This window comes from Cajanus cajan, chromosome 3, assembly GCF_000230855.2.
Source record: "Cajanus cajan strain Asha chromosome 3, NIPB_CcT2T_4, whole genome shotgun sequence".
NCBI lineage: Eukaryota > Viridiplantae > Streptophyta > Magnoliopsida > Fabales > Fabaceae > Cajanus > Cajanus cajan.
In genome coordinates, this window is record NC_138519.1 from 80,663,447 (window position 1) to 80,690,946 (window position 27,500).

General features: G+C 31.8%; 3 protein-coding genes across 21 annotated transcripts; 2 read left to right on the forward strand and 1 right to left on the reverse strand.

The window, feature by feature from the left end:
* The first annotated feature begins 97 nt into the window (after window positions 1-97).
* Window positions 98-3,770, forward strand: LOC109798853 (Ran BP2/NZF zinc finger-like superfamily protein). Of its 2 annotated transcripts, none has more exons than XM_020359263.2 (10): window positions 98-239; window positions 532-577; window positions 850-965; window positions 1,321-1,594; window positions 1,852-1,925; window positions 2,346-2,391; window positions 2,484-2,593; window positions 2,723-2,747; window positions 2,860-3,011; window positions 3,267-3,770. In XM_020359263.2, exons 1-10 carry the CDS (start codon window positions 231-233, stop codon window positions 3,267-3,269), a joined length of 855 nt encoding a protein of 284 aa, XP_020214852.1. In that variant the 5' UTR covers window positions 98-230; the 3' UTR covers window positions 3,270-3,770. The 2 variants fall into 2 exon arrangements, with proteins under 2 accessions (XP_020214852.1, XP_020214861.1); XM_020359272.2 differs by having other exon boundaries at window positions 1,855-1,925.
* Window positions 3,771-6,326: 2,556 nt separating this feature from the next.
* On the reverse strand, window positions 6,327-11,984 carry LOC109809676 (squamosa promoter-binding-like protein 12). Of its 18 annotated transcripts, none has more exons than XM_020373476.3 (7): window positions 11,866-11,984; window positions 11,582-11,709; window positions 9,426-9,465; window positions 8,620-9,317; window positions 8,319-8,455; window positions 7,271-7,486; window positions 6,327-6,949 (listed from the first exon to the last, which is right to left on the reverse strand). In XM_020373476.3, exons 4-7 carry the CDS (start codon window positions 9,267-9,269, stop codon window positions 6,591-6,593), a joined length of 1,362 nt encoding a protein of 453 aa, XP_020229065.1. In that variant the 5' UTR covers window positions 9,270-9,317; window positions 9,426-9,465; window positions 11,582-11,709; window positions 11,866-11,984; the 3' UTR covers window positions 6,327-6,590. The 18 variants fall into 18 exon arrangements, with proteins under 18 accessions (XP_020229065.1, XP_020229125.1, XP_020228890.1 ...); XM_020373536.3 differs by having other exon boundaries at window positions 8,620-9,310; window positions 9,420-9,465; XM_020373301.3 differs by having other exon boundaries at window positions 9,420-9,465.
* Window positions 11,985-24,029: 12,045 nt separating this feature from the next.
* LCR (Galactose oxidase/kelch repeat superfamily protein) lies at window positions 24,030-27,499 on the forward strand. Its single transcript, XM_020355507.3, has 2 exons — window positions 24,030-24,274; window positions 25,959-27,499. Exons 1-2 carry the CDS (start codon window positions 24,186-24,188, stop codon window positions 27,202-27,204), a joined length of 1,335 nt encoding a protein of 444 aa, XP_020211096.1. The 5' UTR covers window positions 24,030-24,185; the 3' UTR covers window positions 27,205-27,499.
* Window position 27,500: the final 1 nt, after the last annotated feature.

Genomic DNA, 27,500 nt, shown 5'->3' on the forward strand with positions numbered 1-27,500 from the left:
GATCATAAGAATAATATTACGGGCTTATTTGATATTTTTGTTGGTTGTTGGGCCTTATCTTGGCCCGTTCTCAATTTAGAACAAAAAAGCATTATATTAAAATAGTCTTAAAAAAAGACATTATATTAGTTATTTTGGAATTAGGGGTTTCGTATTTTTGTTATTCTTTCTCTAACCTTGAACGATTTACCGCCGCGCCGGAGAAGAAGAAGGATCCGTGTCGCATCGCCATGTCTCAGGTAAACTCCCTCTCATTCCTTCACTTCTCCAATTCCCTTCGATTCGTTCGCCTCTTTACCCACGCTTTTCAACCCTAACCCCATCGATCTCGGTTCTTGAGGGGGATTTAGGGTTTTGTCCATCATTAACGCTGTAGTTTTTATTCCTTTCGTTTTTCAGCATTTTTGTAGGGAATCAGCTTCTTCGTGCGGATTTGTTTAGTTATTTATCTATTTAATTTGTTAAATGTAACTTCTGTTTGCGTAAACGCCCAGTGAAATTGGAATCTCAGCCTTGTGATTGGTTTTGCAGGTTGATAACAGAAATTCCTCAGCTGCTAAGCGTGCTAGGACTGATGGTTCGTCATGCTTTTGTTCCTTTCTTTCTTTGTTTTTCGCTCTTTGGTGTTTATGGATACTTTAACATTGCTGTTGATACTTGAAATTATCGTGCGTGCTATTTTACATTCTGCAATCTAGACATTAACTGGTAGGAGTTTTTTGCTAGCTTACATAGTCACCACTGTGCTGATTTTCTGGCATACAATCATACAAACTCTTGCTTGGTTTTAATGGATGATGTGGTATTATACTTGAACTCAGGTGGATTTTAATTTGTTTTTGTTTGTAGGTAGTCGTAGGGAAGACGATTGGACATGCCCTAGCTGTGGCAATGTCAATTTCTCTTTCAGGACAACTTGTAACATGCGTAATTGCACTCAACCGAGGCCCGCTGATCATAATTCGGTACGATATTACATGTATTGTCACTGTGATATTTTCTAAAACGAGGTTTTCATCTCGCAAGTCATTGAAGGTTCCTTTATTTTATGAGAAATGTTATCAGTAGCATAGTCAGTAGTCATCTGCTTTTCTCTCTCTTTTACTTTCTCTTTACTTGTGTTTTCTTTTATATTCCTACTTTATGCTCATTCCGTTGGCCTGTGAGCTTTTATTCCCAAATGATTGGGAATGTAGAGGTCATGGAATTCAGTTGCTTATGCACGCAGCACGCGTAAGAAAGGATCAACATGTATATTTGTTTCTTTTAAACCTGTTTTTATGATCAAATCTCTTTATGTATTCATTTACCTCTATACAGAAATCTGCTGCCAAGCCTCTCCAAGTTCCACAGGGCTATTCATCCTCAGCTCCTTACATAGGTTCTAATACTCCCTCTTCAATTTATCTTGGTGTTCCACCATACGGGTCTTCTCTGTTCAATGGGTCGTCCATTCCTCCCTATGAAGTTCCATTTTCTGGAGGATCAGCATATCACTACAATTATGGTAGTCGTCTTTCTGCTGGCAGTCCTTATAGACCGTTGCACTTATCTGGACCTACACCTTACACCAGTGGATCAATGATCGGAAATGGTATGTTCTGTTACTTAGTTTATGTTGTTCAAGTTGATGAAGTTTCTTCAATCTGATATATAGTGCTTCATGTTTAATTTTTTGTTAATTATTAAAAGAAAAGAGTAAAGGTTAAAAATTAACAAGCAATTGGAACTTTCTTTTTGTATTTATAATGGTTGATATAATGTTACTTAACAATTGCTTCTGTTATATTATCTTTTTATTTTATGCTTCTGTTGCAGTTAATATTAACTTTTTTGGTTGTCTATTATTAGCAGGTGGGATCTATGGCATGCCCCAACTGTTGGATCGGTATGGCCTGGGTGTGCCTATTGGCCCTGGGACAATGGTATGAAGCTGTTAGCTAAGAGATTAAAATCAATTGTTTATATCATGATTATCATCCCAGGACCAACATTTTTTTATTACTCTTGATTATTTCTTGACATAACCTGGAGAATCATTTGCCAAGTTATTTAGTATTGTTCATAGTAAATAGAAGTATATTAAAAGCTAGATATTTTTTTCTATACTATGACAATCACAGGTCATAAAGGTCTTATAGAGCTGCATTTACTTTTTCAGAATCACAGCTTACTAATTATGTTATATTTTACTTTAAAAAAATTGAGTGTACATCATATTTGCATTCTTTTGTCTTCAAAGTTGGATATGATCCCCAGTAAGTTAATGCAGTATAATTTGTAAATTGTAATTTCATGCATTTTGTTGCAAAATGGAATTTAACAGTTCATACTTGCTTGGATAGGGTGCTAGGCCAGGATTTTTTCGTGATGACAAGTCTCAGAAAAAAGGTACAGGTTTGTTATATTTATCTTATGTCTATTTTTGATCAAATGGAAGCTGATGTGGTGTTATTTCTCCCGTCCCTTACATCTCCAAATAGATGCAACTCGTGACAATGACTGGACATGTCCAAAATGTGGCAATGTGAATTTCTCGTTCAGAACTGTCTGCAACATGAGGAAGTGTAACACACCCAAACCTGGATCCCAGGTTTGCTACCTTTATTTCTATTGTGCATACTGGTTGTGATTAAATTTTTTATTTTGGAGAAAATATCATTAGTTTTTAACATTTTTTAATTAATGTTTAACATTGTTGGATGTGTAACTCGATCTGCAGGCCTCAAAATCTGACAAAAATTCTAGTAAGTAGCTTCCCACGCCCCCTCATGACACATCTGTCTCTATTTAAATGATGTCATTACCTGATACAAGAATAACAGTTGGTAATTATGTTTATTTGCATTTGCCTTTCAGAGCAAAAGATGCCTGAGGGAAGCTGGAAGTGTGAAAAGTGTAATAACATAAATTATCCATTCAGAACCAAGTGCAACAGACAGAATTGTGGTGCTGACAAGCCAGCTGAGTCAGAAAAATCTGCTTCACCAGCTGGAGATCAAAGTGATCAGGTTTGTTGTGTGAAATATATTCATTTTGTTAGCCTTCATTCCTTGTTGCAACAGTTGTGGGTTTTCCGAGAGCAGCTTTGTAACATAATGTACATTTTGAAATGGGAAGCTGTTGTGAAGTTGCCTTTTAAGTGGATTCTATGGAAAAGCTTCAGTTTTGCTTCCTTTCATTTGGAACCTTTTTATTACACCTTTTTAATTTCCTCCGTATCTATCCATTGCAATCTTTAATTTTGCAATTATTTACTGTTCCAGTGAGTACTAGGACATGTTTGAGGGTTGAGAAGGTCCAGAGTTGTCATCAAGCATGCTCAATTTGGGTGTCTGACAGTCAGTCTTGTCGTCTTCTATGTTGCAGCAGTTGTCAAGTCACTCACCTTCTCAATATGTGTCAAGTTGTTGTATTAACTGAGATGGTATTTTGGTCTTTGTGGATTGTTATGATGCATGTGTCAGCCAGCTTTCCTGGCATAAAGGTTATTGCAGGTTCCAGTTTTAAGTTTTCTTTTGGTTCTTGACTGTCTGCGTTCTTAAGTATTTCTTTAGATGAATAGATGCCTCAAAAGAATGTGAACATTCCAAGTTTTTAGATTTATTAGGTCTTTCTGTTTTGGGTAGTTGAAAGTGTCTTCCTAACCTATCGCTATTAGGATGTATGCACCAGCATTACAAAATCCATTTTCTTTCGTGTTGCTTGTAGCTAGCTACATGGATGATTCATGTCGTGTCATTGAATTAAACTTAACAGATTATTTGGTCGATCGTAGACTTATTTTACAGCTCATTTAGATAAGAGTAATCTTTGTTGGTAGTCTTTGTAGGGTCCTTGCTTGTAGTGCTAATCTTTAAGTTTCTGGTATTTCAATCTTCTATTTTGCTTTCCTGCCTGTCCACCATTGACAATGTCTAAAAAAGTTCAGTGGAAACTGTGTAGTTTGAACATTTAAATGTGGATGTCAAGTGAGTATTTGTCGTGTCAATTATGGATCGAGTCGCTAGGCAATTTAGCCCTTGGAATTATTATCCGTTAGCATAGTCCCCGAATTTAAGTGTACTAGTTGGTCTCTGAATTTATGAAACTCGCATAACAGTCATTCTTGTATCTTAAGCTTAAGCCCCAAAATGGACCAATTTGTTGTGGATTTTGCAAATTTGAAGACTAGAATACATGAATAAATTCAAGGACCAGCAGATAATTTCAGGGGCGAGCTTAAATGATTAAAAATATGAACTGCTCCATACGAATTTGTGCTATAAATCTAAGCAGAGGATGATCGCGAAGAGAGATGAAGCTCGATATTATAGTGCGATGATGCTTCAAGATAAAGGTGGACTTTCTTGACGAACGATTTGATATTATTAGCAGCATGCTTGTATTAAAAATTTTTAGCTATAATTTGATTTATTGTTAGGGTTAAATTATATCGATAAATAAAATATCGTAACTTCTAACGTGCATGAGACTGATTAAATTACAATCAAATGTCTATTGCATGTTTATTCTAATAAAATTTTCATCGAGCCATGGAGAATGCTACTGAAGAAGCTGATACTAGAATCAATGATTTCAGTAACATTTATGAGTTGCCTGGTGATAAGAAAGTTAATCTCATTTTGATAAAAGGATTTGACTTTTTTTTTCCTTTTTCAAACCGACTCGGAACCTATTATTTTAAAGTGAGAATAAATTGTATACGAAAAAGATATTCAATGCCGTTAGGATGAGCACGTTTCGTTTCAAATTTTTAGCTTAAATGTTAATTAAACAATCTATATGCTGGTGGAATGTGGTTGAAATTAATAAATTTTTAACAATATATAATGTATATACTTCTATTAATTCCCCCGCTCTAAGAGTAACTCCAACGTAAGTTATCATAATATTTATATTAATGATGAAACATTAGAGTATATTAGTTAAAAAGCATGAAAGGTAAATGAATATATTAATTAAAGGTAATTTAGCTCATAATAATAAAATATTGCAAGTAGTTCTATAAATTATTTAAAGATTGCAGACAATCTTTCAATTAAAATAATAACATTATATAGGTATGAGGAGAGTTGAGTGTTATATTATCCGTGTTTTCATGCTCACAACTCTTTAGGTAGTTATATTCAGATTTATTTGATGGGTAAATTATCTTTATCAGTTGTAGGTAGATTTTATTCGTATGTAGAGCTGGCATGTGTTGTCTGCATTTATATCGGCCTATTGGGCATGCAAGAACCTTCAAAACTACACTTTCCTCGTCAAATATCGAATTTCAGAGATTGCTAAATATTATTCCTATTAAAAGGAAAACGTAATGGCAACACAGAACCAATCTTTTATATATATATATATATATATATATATATATATATATATATATATATATATATATATATATATATATATATATATATATATATATATATATATGGGGAATCTTACATAATCAATTAGATGCATGACTGGTGTAAATTTTATCAATTATTTTATTGTTTAATAATTTTATAATAAATGTGAATTTTATTAATCTAATCTTTGAATTATAAATTCATATTACATTGTATTTTTATGTTAAATTTTAACAAAATTTTGTTATAATGAAACAATTTAAAGATAATAAAGTTTATATTTTGCTATATTTTGATATATATATATATATATATATATATATATATATATATATATATATATATATATATATATATATATATAGTATGTCAATTTTGATATATATGAATGAGATATCAAATCACCATAAATTAATGTAAAATTTTATACATATAATCTAGGGCTAGGGGTAAAACATTTTCAATTAAATAGTAAATTTTGAAAACTTTATATTTAATATAAAATTGTTGAATTGTATAATAATTGATAAAAATTTGTTCCCACTCGTATATGTGTAAATTACAATGATATAAACAACATTTCAACATAATATCTTGTGATATTATCGGAATCGTGCATATTATCCCAATATTTTTTTTTTGACACACGTGCTTCAGTTAATTTTATACAAGACGATGGATATACAATTGTTATGGGTATTCTAAATAAATATTATAATTCAGTTATGGGCTACATATAAATTTAAGTATATAGTATAAAAATAAAAATGAAACACCCTTGCTTTCGATTCAGTGGTGTCTAATCATACTTCTCCAAAAGTAAAAATAGAAACTTGAAAAAGTTCCAAACTCTGGAAACGAATGATATGTGATATATTTTAACAGCCAAAATTCTACAAGGTAGATATTAATATATTATGAATATGATGTGCGTAACATCAGTAAGAAGCTACGGTATAAAAATATGGTAGGTTAAGTAGAAATTAAAGTTAATATTCAATGACTGCAGTCTGGTACAAAATGTAAATAAGTCTTGGTGAGCGAGTTTTCAAGAAAACAGGCATTTCACCATTCAGAAAACGGAGTTGTCGCCGTGATCATGCAGTTTAATATCCATTTCAAAAAAGAAGCAAAATAAAGACACCAACCCCAACATTGAGGCAGAATATTTTATCCATAAGACATTTGAGACAGACTTGTTGATGCTGAAACCTTTTGAGTGAGATCATAGTCTTGTTACTCCAGTTGGTTGCAGGGAAAACCTGATTCATAGGGTGCACTCAACAGCTGAAAGTCTTGAAAGCGATTGCTGTTATCACAATCCGAGAATGAAATACACATGGTGGAAGGAGGTGGTGGTTGTTGCTGATCAGCATGCCAATATTCCGATGAAGGAAATGGTAACCGCTGGCTCATTGAGTGTGTTATGGCCTGAGTGATGCCAGTTGTTCGAGTGGAGTGGTCCAGGGAAAGGGACTTAGTCTCATATGCACCCCATGAATTGGTTGACAGAAGAGAGAGAGCACGGTTAACATCTTGTGTAGCATTTGGATCACATGAAGTATTGGGATCTTCTATACCTGAACACAAGAATTCTACCAAAACTGAATAATGATTGTTTCTTAATTATCAAGTCAGCATTGAACCAATCGTTCTAGCTGATTTTCTTAAAGACAAAACTTAGGTACAGTACTTATGACATTGTTGGTGTTGTTCTCTAAACATTTCATTTCAGTAATATGCATTTATATTTAATGCAAACCTAAATAATATATATTTAAGCAGATTACCAAGAAGAAACTTCTATTTTGATTAGAGAATAACACCAACAATATCTATAGTGTTGTACTCGAGTTTTGTTCTTTTCTTAATGATAAATTAATACATGGCTCGGTTATTAAGAGGTCAACAACAACCTGGAACATTACTCTTTGTTGCTATGCCTCTGGATGTTAGAAGGCCACTGGCATCATCAGAAATCATAGAGACAATACTTGGAATCTTGTTGAAGGCTTTTGCAGGCTTTGGGAGAAAATCTTTTGTCTGGGGGAGCTTGCTGCTGTGTATGTCTTGCCATGCTAAATTTGTAGCAGTCCTTGAAAATGCAAATGGGTTCATTATTTGCCTCCCATCTGCAGAGTAAACATGAATTAGATAAATGGATATAATAATACTCTTGTCATAAAAATGAACTTTTAGTGCTATAATCAGAACGTTTAATACTTTTATGTTGGTTCACGAAAGAATGCAAATAATTTTGCTTGATTGGTCGAGTGGATCACTGGATGTTCCTACTTGATTTTGTTGGTAATAATAATGTATTTCTAGTGTTAAAGAATTATCTGTTTAGTTTTTTTTTTTAAAATGAATTCCAATAAACTACAACCCAAGTAGTGACAGTGAATAACTAAACTTTGCTTTTGATGTTATGAGTTTTGACATGGGAAAAACAATTCAAAGTTACTATATCTCCTTAAAAATTCTCAAATATTAAATCTTCAAAGCAAATCCTTAAAGTGATTGACTACATGTTTTGGAATTCTACAATGCACCAAAATTCCCTTTATTCACGGGTCACAAGTTTCTAAGCAGAAAACGAAATAAACAGCAAAGACTAAGCACAGCTCAACAGCAAAACTAAGGAAAACAAACAACAGTTACTGACCAGATTCAGAAGCATTTATGATCATTCAAAAAAATAGGAATCATAAAATCACTAAAAAAGGAATTTCGGGTAACATCATTACGATGTAGGGAAAATGGGCCACATTTTTGCACAGATTCACCACATTTTGTTCCTCCACTTGCCTATATTTTTATCAGGAGTTCCATTCTTATAATTCTCCTAGAATCAAGATAAGTACCATGAATCACAAAATTGGAATAAATAGAAAAACCAAACCAATGAGCAAGAAAAAGCTAATGGAGTCTCCAAGGGAGGGGAGGGGAATGTTCCCGTTATACCATAGGGTGATGAAGACAAAGCCGATGGATTCAATTGGATTGCATCAGGCTGAGGTTTGCGGCGCCTTGCATTGTGATCTGAAAGACGTCGTCGGCAACTTCTTTTTTTGTCATCAAACTCTGACAGAGCATGGAACCTTCAACATGATAATTCAAGTGAAAAACTTTTAACCAATCTATTTAACATGTCCGACAAAGACAGGAAAAACAATCTGACAGATTTATTCTTACTCATATGTGCAATATTATTTTTACTCCATGTCATTTTAATGAGAATAATCAGAAGTTTCTTGAGGTGTACCTGCTACATTGCTGGCAAAACCGACGTTCCAAACCAGCTATAACCACCTTTGGGGACTTGGAATGAGTTTCACATACTCTGTGCTTGCGATGGTAATCTTTAGCGACCGAGAGGTCAAGGCCACATCCTTCCACCTGGCAGCTTGGATGCTGCAAATTCTGACTACTGGTTTTATACTTCTTTCCTGATGAAATGGGAACATCAAAGGAAGATGGTTTCTTGGGATCACTTCCTGCACAAACATCCTCAAAGTATAATCGTTTGCCGAGCTTTAGAGTGAGCAATGGTTCACCAGAGACAGGAGACGGCACTGCTGCTGGAGAAGTTTCAACTGGCTCTCCATTGCACAATTCTTTCTTCCCAGTGGAATCATCCTGAGAACCTTCCAGAGTCAATATAGATGCCTTGCTATCGCCGTTTGATGACGAATTGTTGGAAGCTGATTTTGAGCTCCTTGATGAGGAAGCATGTATTAGCTCAGAGCCAGAACAAGCACTACCACCTGATGGATACAACGCCCCAACATTGATTTCTTGATCTGCTTCGCTACAATTGTTAGGTTGTAATCTGGGATTTTCAGTGGCTTTTGCATTGAAGAAGAATAAGTGCTCCCAGTCCCATTGCCCGAGAGATTTTGCATTCCACTCCATGACAAGACCTTAGAAATTCATATACAAAAGGTCACCTTGATCTGCAAACTACAATAAAAATGTTAAATGTTAACTGCTTTAGTTTCTCCAAAAGCAAAGCAAAATCATGCAAGATCCTATCAGAGAGATTAAACAAGTCGAAGAAATCACAGATACTGGAATAGTGTCTGCCAGAAGGAAAAAGCACCAGGAATACCTGTATAAATGCAGTAGACCAATGATTAAAAGCCGCATATTAAGAATCTAAATATTTGTAAAGCAGCCCAAATTTTAAAGAATCTATGAACTGCTAATTCCTAAGGGAAAACATCTCAAAGACAACATTAAATCGCTTGTTCTAGCCCTGTCTCAGCTGTATTTCCTGCTAGACCTAATGCAGAAGCAAACCATAAACTTAAACAAGCAAAGAAAATATCTTGACAGCAAAATAAGTACATAGCAAATAGCAAGCAGCAAGGGTAAATTAGTTTGAACAAATTGTTTACCAAAGGCAAATTCCGAACCTGAGATGCCCCTAGGGGAATTATCTTGTTTACAGTAACTGAAACAAAGAGGCTAATTACACAAATCCAACAAATCCGTGGACTCCACAGTGTTCTGCAAATTCCGTCCATAACTTTACAGACAGATGAGTGGCTGTATTTTAGTGTTGCAAGATTTCTCATGCTGATATCAAGAAGTCCCCACCATTAAGGGTGAGCCATTTATTTATCTGAGTTTAATAGTCATGCACTGATAGAGTAAAACAATTTTACACAGTCATTAAATCACAAATTACCATAAATAATAAGTTTGTTAACTTTTACAATAACTATCTTAAAAGTCATACAAAGTGTAATTTTGATTAGTTCACCGTGTAAAAAAATTTATATGACAATGCATAACCATTAAACCCTCTATCTATTGCCGCGGTGAACTGAAAAGAGTGTACTAATTTCCCACCATAGTCAATTTGTGTCCCTGTATATAGCTACTAACAACTACAATTTTATTCCCTCGCCTACAAATCTAACCTCCATAAACATTTATAAGGGCATTTTATAATTTATTCATTCATAGATAGCAATAACAAAAAAAGGGCACCAAGCCCTATTAATGTTATATGCAATGGACTGCCCCTATGATGTGATATGTTTAACTCTTTAACTCTTCCTACAAGTGTGTACTTACCACCAAAACTTCCCTTTCAACATGGGAAACCTTCAGATTCCAATAATTCACATTTATCACAGCAATGTCAGGAGTCGGTCATTGAATGAGACCCCACAACAGCAACAACCCAACAAATCATGACTTCTTGACTTATCAGAACTTCCAACACTCTGGCCAACACACCACAGTTTAGTCCCTTGTTTTCGTTAACAAAAAATAAAGGCCAACAACCAAACCTCCAAACCATAAATGCAAGAAACTCCACTTTTAATCGGAAAACGTCACCAAAAGCATATATGTTACCGCAGCTAAGTTTTGTCCAATGATAAGTGCCAGAAACCAATCAATCCAAACCCCATAAAAAGCATCTCTTTTCTTAGCTCAAAAAATCTAAGGAGGAAAGTGAAGAGAAAAAAAGGCTATTCTGAATTCCCAATCCAATTGCTAGCATTTTACATGCTGGCTTTGGTGCTGAAGTCTAAGCAATTGTGGGAGCCATGGTCAATTCATTAGGTTATAGGAGGGGTCTCTTTTCTTGGGACTTTGCTAGTATATTAAAAAGCTTTGGTCCCCATTCAACCTAAAAAAAGCACAAGTTTTTTCATTCTTTGTTTGTGCATGAGAGAAATTTCACTAAAAAACCAGAGGCATCTATCACAACCTTTCAACAATCCCACTTTCCCAATAAAATGATAAACCCCCAAAAGTGTACATAGTGAGAGAGATGAAGAAACGGGGAAACCAAAAAGAAAAGAAAAAAAAAAGCATCTTTTTTCAAGGGCTAAGCCAAAAGTCCAGCCTCACATTGTGAAAGCTTTCAGAAAAAGGATGTTGCAATCTGACTCTACCACAAAAGGAAATTACAGTAAAAAGCAATAACAGCATAGCAGGAACAACAGCACAACACAACACTAATAATCATCACCCTAACATTAATACCACTAGTTAATACCCATAACTTTAAAAAAAAAAAACCCAAAAAAGAAAACCTCCATGTTGGCACCACTTTTGTTTCAAGTTCTCATCTTTATACCGCAAGAGTGTAAATTGGAGGAAAAAAAGCTGCAATAAACAGTGGTGCACCCACTTGATCGATGGTTTTTTCCTTGACACAGAAGAAGATGAACCATAAATGGGTTTGGAATGAAAAAGTGTCTTACCGATCAACACAGAGCTCGAGGTGTTTGTAAGCTAAATCAGGAAAAACAAGTGATAACGAGCTCAAAATCAGTGCTTTTTGTTTCCACTTCTGATTCTTGTTTTGGTTTTGTAAATCTAGCTTTGGAGACTAAACACAACACACAGATATTGGTGTGGTTAGTGAAATTGTCAAAATGTAAAAAATAAAAAAATAAACTTGCATAAAGCATGAAGCAAAGGTGAGAAATTATTGAGCATTTAGATTTGGATTTAGAAGTAGAATTAGAATGTAAGCATTGATTACCGTCAACAGTAACACAAGGTGGTGAACCAGAACGTACTCCTCGTACAACCCATGGACCTCTCTTCGTGTCTCTCGCACTCACACAACACAACAACCACTGTGTGTGCTCTTTTTTCCACTCAAGTATACATATTTTTTTTTTATAACAAAAAAATGTTTTTTTTAATTTATATTTTATGTTATTTTTTTTCCCAGAAAACAGTGCATGTATTGATAATAATACTATAATAGTAATGGACGTAAACTCCTTCAATTTTATATTAATACCTTAAAAATAATTTTTTTTTATGATTTCTGATGAGTTAATACTCATAATATATTGAGAGAAATTAAACTGTTTTTATTTGTTTATTGTATAAAATAATAATTATTATTCAAATACATATTTTCTGAATTAACTAGCTGGTTCTGCTCTTGAAGGGGACAGCTCAGACTCAGAAAAAGAATCGTCACATTTTTTTTTCATGTAAAAAAGAAACGAATCAACAAGCTGGCCGTGGTTGTGTCTTCAATTTCAGAAAAAAAATAATAAATCAGTGCAAAGTTTTATTTTTACTGTTTAGTTCCAGTGTTAAACATGATTTGGCAAGGAAATTATTAATTTTTTTTTATTAAATATTTCCAATAGTTGAGGGATTAGGTCAAACAGAGCAGAAAGTCTTTAGTTTATTCCCTGTATTATTTGCCTTTATAATTTTCAAGTAATGCTTAATCTGCAAAGCGAAGGAAGAATTAGTGGCAGCCAAATAAACGAAGATATAACATACCAATTAGATAATAGTAATATCATACTTGGTCTCGGTCTCTTAAGTTTTGAGTTTTATAAATGAAAAAAATAAAATAAAAGAGACTTCAATTAATATAAGTATATAACAGAAATTAATTATTAATAAAATAATAAATATTTTGTATTAATAATATATCTTTTATTAAAAAAAACTTAGATATACTATGGCAAATTGCAAGAGTAAGACGCATGTGAAATGATGTTGAGCCCTATGTGCATCTGCTTTGATTCAAGACAAGTGTGAATTCACTTTGACTATATTAATTAATAGTCTAGTGTGAATTCAAATTGGAGTAACATTTGGTGCCACAAGTGGTCCACCCTCCATTCACTTTGACTATATATTAATGGATAGAATAATGGACATGTAACACTTTATACTCAACTTGTTGGCGGAAAGAAATCATAAGAAATTATCAATTAATTGGGACAAGAAACTTTTGTATAATCTCTGAAAATTGCTCCTTTTCTAATGATTTAGACTTCTTAATTCACTAATTATTGATATGATCGTGCTGAAAATATGAAGGAGGTTTAGGTTAATTATGTGCACAGTATTATTATTCACGGAATTGATGGAAGGGAAAGGATTTGCAAATTTTACTGTAGACATATAGTAGATATAAAACTTTAGTGGGATATATATTTAACTATTATTGTTCAAGGATATTGGATGATTATAATTACAGGAGTTAAAATTTGTTTGATCTGTAGGATTAGCTTAATATAGTTTGATTGGATAACACTGGATTATTTATATTGAGGTAAAAAAATGAAGTCAAAATTATCAGAACAATGAAATATAAGTTTAAAAATGTTGAGCCTATTTGAATAAATAATTTATTTAAAAAAATTTATATATAAAAGTATAAAAAAAAAATACACTAATTGAATTTGGTCTAGCTGATGGACTAATTGGCTAAGTCAAGCAAACAAAATTATATAAATTGTATAGAAATATATTTTGGTCTATCAATCCGTTTTGACAATTTTATTCGCAACTCGATAAATCAAAGTTTGAGTCAATGTTGAAAAAAATGTTCATATTTAATGTTTGACCATACTTTAGATAGAATTGACAAAGAATGATATATGTGAGAGAGAGAAAAATTATTAGTAGCTTGAAGCAAATTTTTACATGATTGTGCAAACAAATGTTAACATTTAATAATCTCTAGTCATCTCATGAATTAAAAATATTATAAAAATATATAAACATTTTAAGATATATAGTATGCATGATTAAATCAAGAGATACACACAAACACGATAAGTAATGTATCTATTATCAATTTTCTCCTATGTATTTGTGAGAAGTTGACTTAATATTTTATTAAAGTAAAAATATAATATAGTATATAATAATAACAAACTAGCATTGAGCATATGAATAATTATTCATGAAGTTGATGAATCATGTAAGTATGTATGTTATCCTATATAGGTCCTAATTATAAGCTAATCATTTAATGAAGATAAGTAATTATTTATTTAGTACACAATATTAGAGCTAGAACATGTTTAAATATAAATTATAAATATTTTTAAGAGCTTCTCAATTAAAAATAAAGTTTTTTCAGTAAAAAAAATTCTTAAAAATACTTATAAACTTATATTCAATCAAGTTTTAATTATAATTTTGTATGATATATATATATATATATATATATATATATATATATATATATATATATCATTAATTCCACATAGATTGAGACTAGTTGATTAGTGTGGTCAACATTAGATTTTTACCCATTTTCTTAATTTATTTGATTTGAGATAAAATAGAATTAAAAAAAATGAATGGAGAAAAAAAGTGACAAAAATAGTATTTTTTGCAAAAAATAGTAAATTCACATAAATATTTTTTTCTTCTAAGGAAAATGGAAATAAGAGAGAAATTAATTTTTTAAGGAAAAAAAACTTATTCGTTTATATTATATTAAGTTGAAAAAATTGTATAAATACATTTTATGTTATATTATTTTTTATTAAACAAGGAAAAAAATTGTTTTTCTAATTTCAAACAATAAAACAGAAATTTATTTTTCACTTTATTGATTTTCCCTTCATTTTATTTCTATTTTTAATTTATTTTGCCTCTTCCTTTAAATAAAGTCTCAAATTCTTTCAAACAAGTTTGTTATCAAACTTATCTTAAAGAAGTTCATATACAATCTGGAATGATTGTAAGTACGGAACTAAGAGTACGACCAATTCAATCTTATCTCGAGTCTAATTATATTATTACAGACATGGAAAGTATCCATAATATGATTGAAAAGGAAGATTAACTTGTATTTGTGGATTCTCTTATCTTTTTACCTATAAACACGTCCAGGTAATAAAGATTCTTCATGCACCTATATAAATTTGTTTTTTTTTTCTTCTATTTTTTCTTATTTCAAATAACAATATATATAATTAAATGTACGTGTGTTGGGTGGCTCAAATTCTTAAGCATTTTTTTACAAATGAATTTCAATGGCCATAACATTGTTTTGCTTTTGTGCCACGGGCATGTCTTTAAATGTTCCACAGTTACTTCCACGTAGCACATAAGAAATGGTATTAAAGTAATTGTTCGATTAAATTTACAAAGTTTGACAGTAGGAAGTTTAATGGAAAAAATAGTTTTTGTATTTGGTAAATTAAAAAGAAAGTTATTCATACTTAGAAAGAAATTAGCGAAAGTTATAGAAGAGAAGTGGAGCAAATTTGTTTCCATGACTTATGACCAGTGGGACAAGTTAGCTGAGAAGACACTTTCGGTAGTTAATTTGCTTGTTTCAAGAGTTTTTTTTTTTTTTTTTTTTTTTTTTTTTTTTTTTTTTTTTTTTTAAGTACTAAATGAAAGTGCCACCACAAAATTTTGGAAAAAATGTTATAATTTTCTTATATAGGATTAACATCCTTCCAAACAAGTTTCATCTTAAGAAAGTGTTTATATATAATCCAAACACTTTTGTACTATAACTTATTTATATTTGAGTTCAATTTTATTATTATTGATATGAAAAGTATCGAGGTGACTATGATTTTTTACTGTGACATCAAAATTATGTTACCGTGACCGGAATTGCAATTATGTTTGTCTATAATTTTCTACAATATCAAAATTACAACAAAATCGTAATCGCAATTTAAAATCTTATTCATTAACTATCGAGCATATTAATAAGTAAGTTAGTAAACTTTCTCTTAGATTGCTTTCAACTTTCGAAAATGTGAGAAATTACATTTAAAAAAAAAAGTATAAAATACTTTCAGTGTTAAAGGAAAAGAAAATCCATCCTCCAAGTTTTGAAGCAATTATGTCACACTTTTGAGGAAGAAAAATGAGCCATCAAGAATTTATTTATTTTTGAATAAATATACAACATTTAATACTGTTTCTATAGTTCAGATCCAGATTACCCTTAATGGATGAAAAGTACTACACTTAACTAGCAATCGTACCTCACTAAGGTCACACCCAATATCTTTATCATAATTTTCCCTCCAAGAATCTAGGCTCTTTCTTTTTCTTTTGATGATGTACTTGTAATATTTAAATAAACAATGACCGATTTAAAGAATAAATTAAGCTTATCATATTGAGAGGCTATATGGGACTTGATTACATAAAAGTGGCGAATCCATATAAGGTTTTGATAATGTATATGGGGAGGGACGTGTAATTTTCTTTAGTACTTCCTATAAATTTTAAAAATTTTGTGATGAATATTTATAGAGTTAATAACTTATATACTGCCGGTATAAACACTAACAACTAATTATATCTTTTAATTGTGCTATGTCACTGTTAAAAGTAAATGTGTTTACAATAACATGATACAATTAAAAGATATAATTAACTATCAGTGTAAAATTAATGTATAAGTGATAAACTCATATTTATATGGGCTTATTCCTTATTCGCTACATAGCCCCATCCGAAAAATTTAGACTAACAAATCGAATTTGGAAGCAGAGAAAGTCACTAACGATAGACTGAAACTCCTTTCTAGTCTCTACTACCAATAATGGGCTCACTGATTTTTGGTCGAAATAATGGGCTTCAACTTTCGGTAATTTAAAAATGGGCCCACTATTTGAAGTGCTAAAGGGCACTGGGCTTGTATCGATAGGCCTACTTAAGTCGGTGTGTTTTGTTGGTGCCTATATTCAACATTTAGAAGAGTACAATTTGGTTGCGTTTATCAAATTATCAAGCGGATTATTCAAACTCTAGTGGTGAATCACATTCAAGAAAACAATCGTGTGTTTGCTTAGCTAGTAAATAATCTTGTCCTTGTACATGTGGCCAAGAACAGGTCCTGATTTTTTTTTATATCATAATTATTGTTTATTGGAGATAATTCTGTTTAAACAGAGTAGGACTATTATAAATAGTAATGTGCTCTTTGTTTGAATATTTAACACATATATATTTAAGATTTAAATTTATAATTACTGGTTAAGTTGGTAAATATTGATTATAAAAATGTCTATAAAGATTAAAACTATTATGAATGTATTCATACATCTATTTGAGTTAATCACATATACATTGTTAGTGTAATTTTTTTTTACACTGACAACTAATTATATATTTTAATTGTATTATGTCACTATAAACATATTTATTTTTAACAGTTACATGACATAATTAAAAGATATAATTAGTTGTTAATGTAAAAAAAATTTACACTAACTGTATATAGATAATTAACTCTATCTATTTTAGATCAAAACTATTATTTTAGACCCGCACGCAGCCTATTTAATTATTGGTTTTAGAATAGTGATATTATTTAGGGAAAGGGTTGTGTACTTGTGTTGTGGTGTAATGAATTTGAAGGCACGTGAAGGGAAGTAGGTGTTGTCCGTGTAAGCCGGTTAGGTTAGGAAGAAGGATAAGTTGAAAAAGCAAAGTGTAAAAGAATGGAATCCATGATGATGATGATGAACAATGAGTAATAATGATACACATTATATAGCCACCAACCAATGTAACCAAAGAAATACTTATTGTCTCACTTCCTTTCCCAAGGCACAAAACCAAATCATTACTCACCGCAAAATATGCATCTAATTTCCCTTTGGTTTGAGAAAACCTAAACCTAATCATTCAAATTCAAACACAACCCAAACCTCTCTTTTCTCTTTCACCACGTACCTCCCAATCAAATTCTCCCTTAAATTGCAAATCATATTCCCAATTACTTTTTCTAAAACATGAATTTCCATTATTCACTACTGGTTTCCACCTTTGAGGTTGTTGGATGTTGATGCATATTGCGGGCTAGCTTCCAGCTTCTACAAATATGCTGCCTTATCATAGAATAATACACATTCTAAAAAAACCCATGCTCCCTTAAGAAAGTAATTACTTACATAAATTATCATGATAAAACAATTTCTATTTGATAAAGTTAATTTTAGATCATGAAGTCATTTAAGTACTTAGATTAGATATATCAACAAGTTAGAGTATTTTCATAAGAAAAAAAAAACAATGCTTTTCTTATTTTAAAATAACAAATATTTTAAAACAAAATAAAATGTTTATAGGGATATGAAATATGAAATGGGTACAACTTTATTTAAAAGGAAAAAACTAATCAGTGTCTATAAGGATTTTGGTTAAGAAAAACTAAAAGTAAAAAAATTATACAGGAAAATGTTACTAAGATAAACTTAAAAGTAATTTCTAATGCAATCAGTGTGCAATATGCATTTGTCGATTTTCTACTACACCCACGTTGTTATTGTTAATTTAGTCAATAAAGTGTTGATGTATTTTATTTATAGGAAACAATTTTATTGAACCAATTATGAAAAGTGAAATAATTATGTTTTAAGATCACACCGATGTCTTAATATTAATTTGTCAAAATATATAATAAATAAGATTATAATGAAGGATAAAATATATATTTTTTGAAATTATTACTATAGCTGCATTTATTTAGGATCTTATTGAGATAATTTAAATAAAGTGCAGTTTAGCAATATATTAATAATTAATGTTTGCAATGCAAAACAAGAAAGTGGATGAGTTATTTGAAAAAGATAAAGCGTGTGCATCCATAATTACTACTCATTGCGTGACACTTATGACCATTGAATGGAAAATGGAATTTGGACTTTGGACTTTGGAGGGGTATTTTCGTCATGGAGAATAAAAAGGCCGAGGACAATCGTGCGGTCTGTGATGACTCATGAGATGGTTGCAAAATTAAAGCAATGAATGTACAAGGAACTAGTACCATTCATGTGCTAAGCAAAACAAATCAAATTCAATGTAATATTATCTTTTTGTTTTTTTGACTTGACTCGTTGTAATATTCAGTTGTTAACTAAGACAATATGTAACTTATTTAGATGTAAGTTTATTGTTTGGTGAATGAAAGTAGCAAAGTATATATACCATTGCAAAATAGTTTCATATAAGCTTCTCACAAAAATGTACTGGTATTTGATGCAGTGACAATTTAAGTTTGGACAAGTTTACATTATTTGATTCAATTTAAGCAACGCGTGTGAACTAATAAACAATTTACAATGTTAGTGTTAACTAATAAAAAATTATTATTAGTATGTGTTAGGGGCAATCTCTTTATGAGATTGATAGTCTTCTCTTGCTTGACATGTCGATCACTCCGAGATGGGAAATGTATTTGCAAAAGAGACTCCGAAGTTTAAGTTAATTTTTATAGATGTGCAAGTCATATATATAATGCGCGTATCTTAATGTAAAGGCAGATGATAAACACACCTCCACTCTCATATAAACACACCCCCTTTTTAAAAAAAATATATAAAATATCAAAATTACCCTTAAAAAAAATAAAATTCCTAAATTTTCATCCCGTTACCCGCACCCCACACCCCCTTCCCTTCCCCGCAGCCCCACACCCCACACCCCCATTACCATGAGCTTCACGAGTTCAATGTCGGAGGAGTCGAGGGCCCGCCTCATGCGACAGATTTTCTGGTCCTCGAGGTCGAGAGCGGCGTGGTGGTGGTGGTGCGGCACTAAGGAGCGGCGCGCCAGGGAGGATTTCAGCCGAAGCTTTCGATGAATGGCTGGGGATTAGCCTTTCGTGCATGTGGAAATCGTCTAATTGTTATTGGTGGGCCAAGAGCTTTAGATGGAAGGGTAATTGAGATCAATGCTTGTGTCCCTGGTGAAGGTGAACCACAGTGGAACCTGTTTGCTAGCAGGCAATCAGGGAGCTTTGTGTATAACTGCGCAGTGATGGGATGCTAAGGTGTATGCTTTTGGTGAGTAGTGCTATATGGATTTCTTCTGAATGGAATTAACATTCTTCACTCTCAAGGAGATGCTTCTGGCTCATGGGTAATCTCTGCCCACTTTTTGGGGGTAAATGTTTACTCCTATTTAGAGTAATAGATACAGTTTTAGAAGGTTCACAGATCTGAGTCTTTTTATTTTAAATTATCATGATGGCTTGTCAAATGTTGGCACCATGACTGGTGAATAATTAGCTCCTGGTACATGTTGGGTTGCAATCACCATTTTCATAAGTTCAATTGAAGCATTGCAGAATTGTAACTGGTCTCAGATTTTGTCTTTTTTGCTTTCTCTTGTCTTTTTTAAATATGTATTCTAATTGTCTTTGGATCTTCCCAAACCCTGTTTGCGTTGCCTGTATTTTCCACTACTTCTTTTCCTCATCCCCAAGTTGCAGAAAAAAAAAAGGTGCGAGAAAGGGGGGTATGGGGTGCGGGGAAGGAGGGTGCGGGAAACAGGAGGGCAGGAAAGGGGGTGTAAATTTAAGAATTTTATTTTTTTAAGGGTAATTTAGACATTTTATATACATATTTTTTAAAAGGGGGTGTGTTTATAGGAGAGTGGAGGTGTGTTTATCATGTGCCTAATGTAAATTAAGATTTTTCTCTCTTGGATGAGAATTGGGCCGATTGCGGCCCATTAAAGTTGGGGGCTTGCCTGTTGGCTGATATTGTTAGGCGAATGAGTATCGAGATGGGCCTCAGTGCTCGACGTGGATAGTAGATTATGATTTTTGCATGGTTCATGATATATACACCTTTTTTCTATAAGTACACCTCTTTTTTGAAAAAAAATAATTAAAATTTTAAAATATTTTTAATTTTTTAATTTTACATTTACAATATTTAATTTAGTACTTTTTTTTTCACACATCTTCCTTTTTTTTCTTTCAATTTTTACATGCACCTCCTTACCTTTCCTTCACCCCACCTATTTTGGTAGCATGTGAAAATTAAAAGAGAAAAAAAAAAGTGTGTGAAAAAAAAGAAGAAAGTAGCAAATTAAAAATTGAAGGTGTAAAATTAGAAAATTAAAAAAAAACTACAATATTTTATAATTTAAAAAAAAAATAAAGGAGATGTACTTAAAAAATAAAGGAGGTGTATATATCATGAGCCTTTTTATAAGTGCACCTCCTTTATTTTTTAAAAAACTATAAAATATTGTCATTTTTATTTTATTTTTTAATTTTACACCTTTAACTTTTAATTTGCTACTTTCTTTTTTATTCACACACTTTTTTTCTCTTTCAATTTTTACATGCTACTAAAATAAGTGGAGTGAAGGAAAGGTAATAAGGGAGTACATGTAAAAATTGAAAAGAAAAAAAAATGTGTAAAAATTTACTAAATAAAATGTTGTGGGTGTAAAATTAAAAAATAAAAAAAATTAAAAATATTTTAAAAATTTAATTATTTAAAAAAAAAAGGAGATGTACTTATACAAAAAAGGAGGTGTATATATCATGAGCCTTTTTGCATTTATCCTATTATCATTTTTAGTTAGATTTAATGTATGTTTAAACACACATTCAATGCATATGTAAAGTAATAAAATCACGCCAATTATATTCATTTATCCGTGAACAATAATTTATAATTAATTAATTTATGACAGACGCATGTAAGGTGTACATCAACGTATAAACAAACATGCTGTTAGAGAATGAGAGATTACAAAGACTAATCATCGACGTTATCTTATTATTAGTTTAGCGATAGCCACTACTAATGACATATTTGGAAATATACTAATATTGTCATATGTAAAATGGACACCAACCAATTAATAAACAAAAATGCTGCTAGAAAATGAGAGATTACAAAGACTAATACTCAATGTTGTCTTATATTATTAGTTAAGCAATAGCCTAATAACATATTAATTAAGAAGTACCTTGATATTCACTTTGGAAATATACCGATGTTGAGCCATTGGCTTATCAAACATTTAGGTTTGGATTTTAATATGTGAATTAACATGGTTGATTTTATCAAGTTTTCTGTATTAAATTACCTTGATTTTTCACTCATTTTTCTTTTTTGTCCTTCTCTTATTTTTCCATTAATCACTTATCATATTATAAAAATTATCATAACTATATTATAAAACACATCACACGAAACTACTGCATGCGTGCCCTGGAGTTTGGAGTATATCTTTAAACAGAAGTCAGAGATAACGTTACGCCAACAGTTGATGCAAGTCATGCAACTTACATTATATCTTATAATTTAATTAACATGTTAAACTTATATAGTAGACGAGCTTAAAACCTTAACTATATCTAGGTATGTAAATTAGACATTGAGTTCATATTTGAATTACTGACCAAACTCGATTAGTTGGTCTCCTCAAACTATTAACCTGCAAATGGGTATGGTGCCTAACAACAAATTCCACACAAAGTGTTTGGTGCAATCGGTGCCTAATTTCCTGTCAAGCAAACTTTTATATGTGCACCAACCTATTCATATATAATCTTCTACATTATGATTTTAATTCGGATCACTCTTTTATATTTTATACTTCAAGCATCAACTATGTTTTTTTTATTTTTATTTTATTGGATAATTACGAGATATATTAATTCTCACACTGCATCAACTCATTATAAAAATAAAATACACTACAAAACAATTATTTTATAATGACATAATATTTATCATTAAAAATTATTTTATTTTTATATCTATATTAGATATATAATATATGTTATAATATTATTGATTGAAAAGTATAAAGTTATAATAATACATAATATATATTATTAAATTTTATTTAAAATCAACATAAATTATATATTGATACATGTCAAATATATTTATGTTTATATATATTATATTTATAATGACATTTATTATGATGATAATAGTTTCTATGATGATTTTATGTTTAAACTAGAGATTAAATATTATTCTTAATTAAGAAATATAAATATCTTTAATGAGTTCGGATTAACCATTTTATTCTAGGATTAGTCATGTACAATTAATATAAAAAATCAACAAACATAATATATAGTGGTATGTAATTAGATATTAGTATAAAATTACTTTACATTGATAATACATAATTTTTTTTTTCTATTTCTACTTTAAACGTTAAATATGTTTTTATAATCGTTTTAGTCACAAGAAAAGTTGTTGCATAACTCACGAATTTGATAATTTCGATCAATTTATATATTACATATATGTAAAAAAAATTATACCGATAACTAATCATATATTTTAAAGTTACTTATTTTATTATTATTTTATTAAATAAGTAACTGACATGACACTATTAAAAGATATGATTAGTTGCCAGTGTAAAAAAACTTTACACTGACAATTTATAGATGATTAACTCTATTAATAATATTAATTATGTATGATGTGAAGATTTATTTAGATTATAATAATTAACTTAAATCATGTAGTAATTTTTTTATACATGACAACTAATAAGAGTCATCACTCAATGTAAACAGGTTATTGATTAACATGATACATTGCCCTAAAAAAATTACATATTATTAATTAACATGTGTTTAAACCTTATATTAACTAAAATTCAATCACTTTAACTTGATCATTAAGATTAACCTAAAGATTGAGTGAGGAAGAGTTTGGATAGTTAGAAACATAAAAACCTAAGTTCAATTTTCATTGCGATCATTTTTGTAATCTTTCCTATCTTAAAAAAGAAAATCACTCTAACTTAAAAGCCATCTAAAGATAAAAATCTCGTATGTAAATATAAAAAAAATATATAATTATTGAAAAGAAGAATATAAAAACACACATTGTCATCATGGACTCCGAGACTTTATCTAAAAATCACCAATTTTTAGGCTTTTATTTATTTGATCGTCAAAATTCTTCTCGGCAATATTATTCTCTCTTTTTGCTAATAGATTTTTCAAGAAGCATTTTAAGAGAAGAAACCAAGAAGGAAAATATGAAATAATTTTTTTTTTCACAAATTAAAATAAATTTATTCGTAAATCAATCATTCATTTATTTTCTTCTCTTATAAAAATTTTATTTATGTATAGAAATTGATCCAGACACACATGTGATAAGATTTGGGTGGTTAAATAAGTAGGGTTAAGAAAAGAGAAAATAGAAAAAAGAATGAATTAAGAGAAAGTAGAAAAGATGGGTTGAAAGTTGAAAGTTGATAGTTATAAATAAGAAAAGTGGAGCGCACGGGTGAGAAGAGGAAGGATAAGTTGAATCGGGCATGGAAGGGCTGGCCATGCTGAAGCAAGTAATTGGTCAGCTCCATTACCAATCTCTCATTCGCAACACTCTTCTCTTTCAACAACCCAGGTCCCTCTCTCTCTCTCTCTCTTAGATCTATTTCACTTACCATAACCATACCCTAAAATGCTAACAATTCCCCTCTCCTCGCCTTTTTCTATAACTCTAAATTCTTTTAAAAAAAACCTATTTTTGGCTATAATTTGTCATTCTTGTATTCTTCCTTCGTTTTATATTGCTTGGAAACTTCCTTTGTTCTTGGGGTACTGTTTGGGTTTCGAGCACTTGTTTAATTACATGGAAAAGACAAAGGGGGGAAGAGCTGGGTTTGGATGCCCGTTATTTTTATTTATTTTTTTCAGTTATTTTACTCTCTCTTGTGCACACACACACACACATGTGTATGTATGTGATTATTTAGAGAGATCTAGGAGACATGCAAGGAGGATGAGATAATGCAACTTTCTTCTCTTGCCATTTAATTCTTTGTTTGACTAAGCATTGAAGAAACTAGGAATATACACTTGCACCAGGAAAGGTAGCTAGGAACAGTCGCTTAATGAACTGTGCATTATCATACTTGGCTCTGTCAGGAGTAACCAATCGTTGCAGAGATCACAGCTGCATTATTTGGTTTAACTTTTGGATATTTTAATATTTGAATGCCTATTGTTTCTAGCGTGTTGGTAGTTGTTAGTGAATAAGTAGAAGTTTTCTGGATTTTGTGCATTGTTTCTGTGAGGCGCCGTACATGTAGTAGATGTTGTTTTTCATCCCGTGAAAATGCACATTGAATTCCTGAGAAGCACTGATTGTTTTGCTCACCCTAAAAAACAAGATCCTAGTACAATAAAGATATTTGCTGCATCACACTTGTACACTAAATATAGTGATGCGAAATTGCAATTCTTTTTACAATTATGGTTTTAAAATGTCTGTTTTGGTACCTAGGCTAGGACACTTTTAAGAATTTTGTTTTTAATTGAGTCCGATGGTGTCATGTGTTTCATATAGCTGACTTCAACTAGTTGAATAAAACCGTCATTGTTGTTGCTTTTGTTGTTATTTGAGGTCTTGTTTGAGTAAACTTCTTAAAAAAGACCTTTAGAAAAAGAAAATAAATAGAAAAATGAATTAAGCTTCTTCCATAAGTTAAAATCAACTTTTGTATCCCAGATTTTGAAGAAGTTAGATGAGAGAATTTCTATAAAGGTTTGTAGTGCATAAGTTGATTTTTACTTATAGGAGAAGTTTAATTCATTTTAACTCTTTATATTCTTCTCTTATAAGTACTCACGGAAAAATTTATTCATATAGGACCTAAGTGGAGTCTTCTGGTGTATCAACAACTGTCATGTTGTAAATTAATTATAGTTATATACAGTTTGTACACATTAAGATATGTACTGCAGGGCAGTTTTGCTAATGTAAAATTATGAAACACGTGCTTAAATTATGCTTCTTTTGAGTTCTCTTGATTCTTTAAATATATTGTTTCATCTCATCTGTTATTTACTTTGTTATCGTTTAACCTTGCATGCAATTTCTTGTTTCCATTTTATAATTTTCGTGGGCTCAGTCTGAATTTGGACTTCATTATAAGTTTGTATTTTTAGTCGTATAGTTCTGTGATCTGCTTTTCAGTTACACATTTCTATCTGTGGATAATGCTTATCTTTGTAGGAATGTTGGTTCTACTTCTACTTAATGTTAGGAATCATATGAATTATGAATTTGTTTATACTTTTCACAGATGGACCTCTCTTGACATTGAAGATAGCTCTGTAGACGACTTTTGTGGCCTTGTAATGACAACTGGAAAGTCTGGCAGTTTCAGGATGTCAGAGCCTCTAAAGCCTCCACCTCCCAAGAAGTCTCGAAGAGATAGAAGCAGGGGCAAATCATCTGGAAGATCCAGTGCTACTGAAGTTATGGAACAAGAAATTTGGAAAGATTTTCCTGAAGATTTATTTGAGGCTGTGATTGCACGACTTCCCATTGCCACATTTTTCCGCTTCCGTTCTGTCTGTCGGCATTGGAATTCCATGCTGACTTCTCAAAGTTTTTCTCAGCATTGTACTCAAATCCGACAAGAAAATCCATGGTTTTACACCATTACCCATGAAAATGTGAATTCGGGAGCCATGTATGACCCTTCTTTGAAAAAATGGCATCACCCAACTATATCAACACCGCCCACAAAGTTGATTGTTTTGCCAGTGGCTTCTGCTGGGGGTTTAGTTTGCTTTCTTGACATTGGTCATCGAAACTTCTTTGTTTGTAACCCACTGACTCAATCCTTCAAGGAGTTGCCAGCTCGATCAGTTAAGGTATGGTCTCGTGTTGCTGTAGGGATGACAACAAATGGAAACTCAACTGGTTCAGGCTACAAGATCTTATGGGTGGGTGGTGATGGAGAATATGAAGTGTATGACTCAGTCAGAAATTCTTGGAGTCGTCCAGGAAACATGCCTGCGGGTATGAAGCTGCCATTGTCACTCAACTTTAGGTCTCAGACCGTCTCTATTGACAGCACGCTTTACTTCATGCGTTCAGATCCAGAAGGGATTGTTTCCTATGATATGGCAACTGGGGTTTGGAAACAATATATAATCCCAGCGCCATTGCATCTGACCGACCACACTCTGGCTGAGTGTGATGGCCAGATCATGCTTGTGGGTTTGCTCACAAAAAATGCAGCTACATGTGTATGCATATGGGAGCTGCAGAGAATGACACTCTTGTGGAAGGAGGTTGACAGAATGCCAAACATATGGTGCTTGGACTTTTATGGGAAGCACGTTAGAATGACTTGCCTGGGGAACAAAGGCTTGCTCATGTTGTCACTTAGATCAAAACAAATGAACCGATTGGTTACTTACAACATAGCTAGGAAAGAATGGCTGAAGGTTCCCGGGTGCGTGGTGCCACGTGGGAGAAAACGACAGTGGATAGCATGTGGTACTGCATTTCATCCATGCCTGACCGCAGTGGCATGATTTCACTTGTATCTCTAACAGCAATGACCTGCCATTTTCCCCCTCCAATGTAGTAGTTCTTTGCAATTTGCAGGCCTTTGGTGGTATTGTACGTAATCCTAATGTTCATTGCTGGGTTAACAAAGTAGATGATAATAATATGGGTTTGTAGTGATTCACGTTTATTCATACTCTCAGACATGTAAACATTACTTTAGTTGTGTTACGAATGCCTCATCCTAGGAACACCTTGGTAAAAGGCGATAAAACTGCAGTTTTTTTTTATGTATCAGTAAGTGAATGGTTTTTGTTCTTAT

Coding starts and splice junctions, on each gene's coding strand:
- LOC109798853 (XM_020359263.2), top strand. Junction 2,594..2,722: donor CACCCAAACCTGGATCCCAG/GTTTGCTACCTT, acceptor CTCGATCTGCAG/GCCTCAAAATCTGACAAAAA. Junction 2,748..2,859: donor AAAATCTGACAAAAATTCTA/GTAAGTAGCTTC, acceptor TTTGCCTTTCAG/AGCAAAAGATGCCTGAGGGA.
- LOC109809676 (XM_020373738.3), bottom strand. CDS start 9,269: ATGGAGTGGAATGCAAAATCTCTCGGGCAATGGGACTGGGAGCACTTA. Junction 8,456..8,619: donor TTTTGCCAGCAATGTAGCAG/GTACACCTCAAG, acceptor ATCATGTTGAAG/GTTCCATGCTCTGTCAGAGT. Junction 7,487..8,318: donor TTTGTCTTCATCACCCTATG/GTATAACGGGAA, acceptor TTTACTCTGCAG/ATGGGAGGCAAATAATGAAC.
- LCR (XM_020355507.3), top strand. CDS start 24,186: ATGGAAGGGCTGGCCATGCTGAAGCAAGTAATTGGTCAGCTCCATTAC. Junction 24,275..25,958: donor CTTCTCTTTCAACAACCCAG/GTCCCTCTCTCT, acceptor TACTTTTCACAG/ATGGACCTCTCTTGACATTG.